The sequence below is a fragment of the Apteryx rowi genome, unplaced genomic scaffold (assembly GCF_003343035.1).
Source record: "Apteryx rowi isolate R43461 unplaced genomic scaffold, aptRow1 scaffold_45, whole genome shotgun sequence".
NCBI classification, from domain to species: Eukaryota; Metazoa; Chordata; class Aves; order Apterygiformes; family Apterygidae; genus Apteryx; species Apteryx rowi.
Genome location: NW_020450705.1, coordinates 3,615,323 through 3,622,218, shown reverse-complemented (window position 1 = coordinate 3,622,218; position 6,896 = coordinate 3,615,323). Strand labels below are relative to the sequence as shown.

Sequence of the window (6,896 nt, the reverse complement as noted above, 5' to 3'; positions counted from 1 at the left end):
GACCCGGGCTCGGGCTTTGCCGGCCGCGGGCTCCTTCAGCGGCGGACGCCCAGGCTGGGTGCTGGCAAGGCAGGTGTGCAGGACACGGACGGGGGCTGCTCTTCCCCCTTCCCTGCCCTTCCTCCAGCGCGTCCCCTCCTAAGGGCTCTGCCTCCCTCGGATGTTTTCTCTTGCACTGTTTTTTTAGCTCTTCCTCCTGGGCTGCCCTGCCCCGGCCCATCCGTGGCGTGTCCTAAGTGGTCCCCTCTCCTTTTCCCCTTCTCACCTGTTTTTGTTTTGACGTCTCGTCCCTCCTTCCGCCCCGGCAGCATTTGGGGTGCTTGCCCTGCGCCGTGTCTGGAGAGGCCGGGACGGAGACGTGGGATCGGCCTCTGGCTCTGCAGAGCGTTTGAAAGCAACGGGCAAGGACGGCACAGCAGGAGCTCACAGCAGCAACGCAGGGGGCCGTATCCTGCCGGCTTGGCTAAACTCCCCCTTTTCCAGGCTGGTCCCTGTTGCCTGCTCTGCTGGCAGTGGGGAAGAGGCAGGCGAGTGCTGCATGCAGCCCCCCTCCCACGCTGCAACCGCTCCCCAGGCCCCGCATCGCCTGCGGGGACAGCAAGGGCACGGAGGGATGCGAGGGGACACGGGCAGCCGGCGGTGCAAGGAGCAGGGTCTTGGGGAGATGCATCCGCCAGCCCCTCTGCTCCTGCTCCGGCCTCCCCCAGCAGCCGCTCTAGGCRGGGGAGAGGGGCTGGGTGCCCCCCCCGGCCGTCCCTGCGCCTGCAAACTCCTGCATCGCTCGCCACAGACTCRCCATCCCCTAATTCCCAGCTACCAGCAGCTTTCATTTTGCACCAAAACAAACAGCAGATGCAACAAAAGTCCCGGCTCCTGCTGGGGTAGGTTTGCGCACCCTTGGAGGGGGGCAGCCACCTGCTCCCCAACCCACTTGCCCTGTTTCTACAGGCCGAGCAGCCGGGAGAGGCGGCAGAGCCGGGCTCTGCCCCCCCCAAGCCTTCAGCTGGTCTCACCCACCAACCTGATGTGCAACAGCTGTCATGAGCTGGGCAGTGCTCAGCGGCACCAGGTTCACCCTCACTGAGCCTGTGGGGGGGGGGGAAGAGCTGCTGCCTGCCAACCAGGGACGAAGCTGTGCCCGTTTCGCAGGGCAGGTTGGCTTCGTCCCGTTTAACCCCCTGCTCCCCCTGCGCCAGACGGTGCGGGATGCTGCAAGCAAAGCCAAGACCGGAGAGAGGGGTAGCGGCAAAAAGAGACTACGGCCTCGGGAAAAAACAGACATTGCCATGGGATGAGTGTATTGCAGCGGGAGCAGGCGCCCAGCACCTGCCAGCAGACCCCGCCGGCCCCGGTCCCCGGACCCCGCGGGCGGCACGGCTATCGCTGCCTCGCAGGGACACAGCCCAGCCGTGAGCCGGGCTGCAGTGGCACCAGCCCCGCTTTCGGAAGGGTCCCACGCTCTCCTGGGGCCAGAGAGCGCACGAGGGCCTGAAGCGAGACGGACCCCGGGAAAGTTGGTGTTTTAGGCTGGGAAGGGGTGAGATCCCAGCAGGGGCCCCGGGGCCAAGTGCCACCGAGGGGTGACAGGGGACGGAGGGGGCTGCGAAGGCGAGACGGGCGCAGCGTGTGCGTCAGGCAGCTAAAGCGACCGGGCAGCGCTGGCTGCGGCGGTCGGGGCTGCCGAGCGGCGGGGGGCATCCGCGTCCCCCCCCTCGGGGACGGCATCGAGGGAGCAAAGCGGGTGCCAGGCGAGCAGCGGTAGTGCCAGCGCCGCGTGGACCCGCCAGGCACCCGGGCTCGGCGTTAAGGCGGTGGTAAGGCTTCCTGGCGTAGGCAGGGGCCTCGCTGAGGCCGTGGTCCTCCTTAGCGTCTCATGGTCCAGTCTCAGGTATGTCCAGGGTCTCCTTTAATCGGTGGCTGGGTCAGAGATCCTCTTCCCCCTTCCCACCATCGGGATCTGCCCTCAGCCCCGGCTGGGGCGGGGAAGGGCAAGGGGGAGGCGAGGGCTGTGGACGCAGCAAGGACAAAATAGCTCAGGGTCTCATGGGCCGGAGATGCTATTTGGAAATCTGCAGGGCTGTGACTACCGGCTTCATCTTGAAGTACTGTTTAAATCTTAGCTTTGCATATCTGCCGAGAGAAAGGGATGGACGTGAGACACTTGCTCCTGYCCTGGCCTCTAGTCTCCTGAGCGCAGAGCATCCCTCCAGCAAGGAGGGACCATTGGGATCCATTTGCTCCAGCCATTTCACACTAGACCACGCTGGGAGAAAATGCCATGGGACCCGAGTGGAGCTGGCTGTCACTTTTCCAGGAGCTTCTAGTCAAAAGCAACAGGAGATGGCAATGGAGCAATTGCTGCCATTTGCCATTGCCCTGCTGGGTACCATGGACAWGAAAATGCTGCTTCCTCGGGGCAGGACACCCCTGCTTTGGCCAAGGACGGGGCCCAGCCCGCAGCGCTGCCTCTTCCCCTCCAGCCCTGGCTCTCGCAGCACAGAGCTCACTCACCTTAAGAAGTTAAAGTCTATGGTAGAGTATTTGTCCTGGATCAGGCCCCAGCATGCCCAGAGGAAATGGGACGCCTGCAAGAGACAAAATACGGATCAGAAACYGGCATGAGGCGCCCCTGCCCGCGGGAAAGTCACTCGCCTCTCTCCCGGCCGGGTCCCAGACCTCCCGCGGCCRTGCTGAAAGGACACCGAGTCCCAGCCAGCTGGGGGTCCGGCCCGAACATGCATTTTTATACGCTCCAGAGGCTGGTCCCAGCCAGGACGAGGGATCCCAGCAGGTGGGGTGCTGTACAGCGGCACAACGTGCTCGCGGCGCCAGCCCCGGCCTTTGCAGCCGGGCTGGGATGCAGCACTGTCCTGCGCGTCCCTCCTAACCCGCACGCCCTGGCCGGAGGGGATCGAGCGCTGCTGGGACAGATCCTGCCGCAGCTGCATGGAAACCTCAGCAAACAGCTCTTCTGGGAAAGGCGGAGGGCAGAGCACAGGCACCCATTGGCTCCTTCTACCCCTGGCTTTCACCAAAGAGGATTTTCCTCATGTTTGGCTGCACACAGTCTATTTGGTTGTCTGGAAGGGATGCCCAAGGTTACAGCGATCAGGGACACTCTGTCCATTGGCAAACACTGGTGGGATGGCTGGAGGCCAGGGCTATCTTTAACCTTGCCCAGAGGTTCGGCACCCCCGACTTGGAGCAGCCTCCTGCCCTTGTCCCGAAGTGCTCGACCCCCAGTGCCGGTGCCTGTGCCCAGGGCTTCACCATCTCCTCCTCCTCGCCAGCTCAAGTGCAGCAAGGAGCCCCCTGCTCAGCAGAGGAAACCCATCCTGAGGCCAGTTCTTGTTAGAGGCAGCCCAACTCAACGGCCCCACTTCATTGCTGGACACAACCCCTGAGCTGACGCATGTGGTGGAGAATTGCAGCATCTCCAAACCACCAAACAAGCCCTTGCCCCCTCTTCCCTCCAAGGAGGGCCGTCTCCTCCACGCAAGCGTCGCCCTCCAGCTGCCTCCTCCCCACCTCCAGCACTCACTAAAGAAAACTTGTTCACTTGCACGTAGAGAGTCTCCAGCTCCTTCTCGGACACGACTGCTCCTCTGCCTCCTTGGTCCTCCTGGGTCAGCTGCTTGTAGGCCTGCAGGTAGGATCGCAGCCACTGCAGCTGGATCTCCTTGCTGGGGTAGAGGCGGTAGTCCACCTCCTTCACACCTGCGAGGAGAGCCCATCATTAGCAATGGCCAGGAGGAAGAGGAGAAGGGGAAGGGGAGGGTTTCTCCAGGGCAGAGCAACGTGACCAAGGGGCTCTCCCCATGCGTGACTAGTGGAGTGAAATCACTGCAGGTCCAGGCCTGGAAATGCAGGCGATCCTCTGATTTGAGCCAACCCACCCAACCCTTGTATCATGAATAAAGAGAGTGGGCCTCTTCCAGACACCACGTCCTAGCAGCACTCAGGCTGCYCACTGCTGACAACACAGGGCCCAAAGAAAGAAAAGACCATCCCTGGCACATCGCTCTAAGCAAGCGAAGCCCTGGGAGGAGCTGCCTCCGTTTCCTGCAGCAGGATTGAGGATTTAACTGCATCCTCCCTTCCCTGAGGACAGGGAGACCATGGGAGAGCAGTTGCGAGCTGGGGGGTTGCCTTTGGTGCCATGGAGAAGAGACCAACTCACCTGCAAACTCATTGAAGTGATTCCCGATGTCGAAAGCCTGGTAGTTGTAGCCGGTGTACTCGTAGTCTATGAACCGCACGTGCTCTGCAGGAGCCAAAGCAAGAGCTGTTACAGGAGCTGGGGACCAAGTCTGTGGTCCTCAGCGAGACTGGYGGGCTCATGTGCCAGGACGCTGTCAGGGGGGCAGGCCCCTTCCTACGGGGGCACAAAGCCACCACCACCAACCTTCAGTGCTGTTGTAGATGATGTTCTTGCAGAGCAGGTCGTTGTGGCAAAGCACCACGGGGGATCCCAGCTGGGAGAGGGTTTCCTTCATCCAGGCCAGCTCGTGCTCAAGCACTTCCAGGCTGGGCACGTCTGGATGGAGGCTGGGGAAGAAGAAAGGGGGTGGAATCACCGCTGCTCGCAAGAAACCTCTTTTGGGGGCAGAGGGGAAGAGTTCCCCCCTGCTCCCCTCCACGCATTTTATAAATGAATTGACCAGTAACACAAAGCAGCTCCAATGAGGCCATTCAGGGTGGGGAAACCAGGCTCAGCGTGGTGTACCCAGTGCCTCCTTGGATGCGCTGCGCGGCAGCTGGCACGGCGCATCCCCAGCCCTGCCTTTCCGCTCATTTATCCCCACATCCATCCCCCGAGCTTCACCAAATCAGCACGAGGAGCCTCCCAGCGCTCACCAGCGAAGCATCCAAGTGACCCAAGGGCAACGGGAGTTTTTTGGACTCCTCATGGGTACATGTACTCTTAATAACCTCCAAAGTTTCAATTCCAAGAAAAGCACTCGTTAATGATTACCTAATTGTCTGGATGTAAGGGGTAGACTTGGGTAAAGTCTGCCTGCAGTATGGCGAGTACTAAGAAAAGCCCTGGATCCTGCCACAACTGTTCAGGGCAGAGGGTTAATTATTTGCTTGCCCTCAAGTCCATTCACCTCCATCACCTRTTGGGGCTGCCCGCATCCTTCCAACATGTCCTGGCTCAGGCCGACACAGTCACTCACCTGATGCGAACCAGAGCTCCCAGCGAGGCCTCAGCCGCCCAAAAAGGGGATGAACTGGCCTGAAAGAGGGACTGCCTGCTCCGATCCATAGTGGATTTCTAGCATCCCCTCCACCGTTAGCTGAACTTTGCTGCYCAAATCCCCACCGTGAGAAGGGCTGAGCTTCACCTTATTCTAGCTATGGCTGAAAATGCAGGTCTCCGTCCCGCGGGCCTCCCCRTGGCCCTCCACCTGAGCCAGGTGATTGCTTGCTGATGGAGCCAGATCCAAAAGCAGCCGTGTGGCTGGTCCCAGCACGGACACCCTCCCAAAATCTCCTGCTAGCAAATCCCAGACTCCAGCAAAGGCTTTACCTGGGAACCGGGACTGTCTCCCCCGAGCCCATATGAGCAAGACTTAGAGATGGGTGGGCAGCGGATGCCCAAGGCAGAGCCTGGCTCTTTGGGATCCCTCTGCCTTTACCTGGGGTTGGATACCTTTGGGCTGAGATCCATTTTCACGAGGGCGAGGTATTTGTGCAGCTTCTGCCAGAGGATGGGCTTGGCRATGCTGCCGTTGGCGTGGATGGCGTGCACCCGGGCCATCTCCTGGGCCACCAGCCTGCAACAAGCCGCAGAAGCGCAGGTAAGAGGTGGCCAGGTGCCAAAACCCCCCAAAGCAGCATCCCTTAAGAACAGGTTTGAGGCATCTCAAAGAGGCTCCCCAAGGGCAGCGTTTAAAAATTCAGGGTCAAGACAGCTAAAACTCCTCTCTGCAGCATTTTTAGCTGCGTGTCTGAAAAATTTCAAGACACTGCCTGGGTCAACAGCAGCATTCACCTTCCCAGGGTAAATTTAGATAAAAGCTGAGATTCTTGTGCAGTCTCTTCATTCACCAAACCACAGCAAAAAACCTGCTGCAGCCTTGGCATCACCAGGGAATTTGGCCTTTTTATCCCTCAGCACCATCCAGATTTGTGTATGCAAACGATACCGGAGAAACCGAGATAAAAGTGCCCGGAAAGTGGTTGGAGCAACCGCAGGGAGGCTGAGAGCTGCCCGGAAACACGGACAAACCCCTCGTCCTGCCGCCGAGACGCGCCGGCTCCCCTCCCGCGTCTCCGACCCGCGGCAACGCTCCCTCCCCGGCCCCCCCACCTGAATATGCAGGGGTCCCGCACGTGGTCCGGTCCCAGGGCGATGCCCGGCACGAACTCGTAGCACAGGCCGTTCTGGAAGGCGCAGTAGAGGTCGGGGGCGCAGCCGTGGGCTTGTAGCACCTGGAAGTTTTTCAGCTCCGTCTCCCGGTCCACAAAAAGCTCCGTCTTCCTGCCGTAGACGCGCACCAGCACCGCGTCCGCCATGTCCTCGTCCGTGTAGCAGGCCACCAGCTTGTTGGTGATGCCATCGGTGAAAAGCTGGAGGGCGAGAGGAGCGCGGGGGGGGTTTGGGACGGCGGCGCGCTCCCCGGGCACGCAGGGCAGCAGCCGCGCGGGGCAAAGGCTGCCCCAAGTCCCCCGCGTTYGGGGACGGGGTTTCCCCGCTTCGTAGCGGTACGAACGGCTGCCCGGGGCGATAACAGGCAGCGGGTGAATAACCCAAACCCCTCAGCCCCGTTTTTTCCCAGGCAGAGCCTCCTGCGGGACAGGCTCGAGGCGCAGCTACGGGAGAGGCTTGAGCGAGCACGAAGCTGCAGCACCCGCAGCAGCTGGGAGAAGGCACCTGTGGCAGGCGGTAC

At 61.2% G+C, this 6,896-nt stretch overlaps 1 protein-coding gene across 1 annotated transcript; it reads right to left on the bottom strand.

Moving 5' to 3' along the window:
• Positions 1-2,049: 2,049 nt before the first annotated feature.
• Positions 2,050-6,537, bottom strand: ETNK2 (ethanolamine kinase 2). Its single transcript, XM_026077260.1, has 7 exons — positions 6,317-6,537; positions 5,643-5,780; positions 4,406-4,548; positions 4,181-4,264; positions 3,542-3,717; positions 2,512-2,585; positions 2,050-2,130 (listed from the first exon to the last, which is right to left on the bottom strand). The coding sequence occupies exons 1-7, from the start codon at positions 6,520-6,522 to the stop codon at positions 2,058-2,060; spliced, it is 894 nt and encodes a 297-aa protein (XP_025933045.1). The 5' UTR covers positions 6,523-6,537; the 3' UTR covers positions 2,050-2,057.
• Positions 6,538-6,896: the final 359 nt, after the last annotated feature.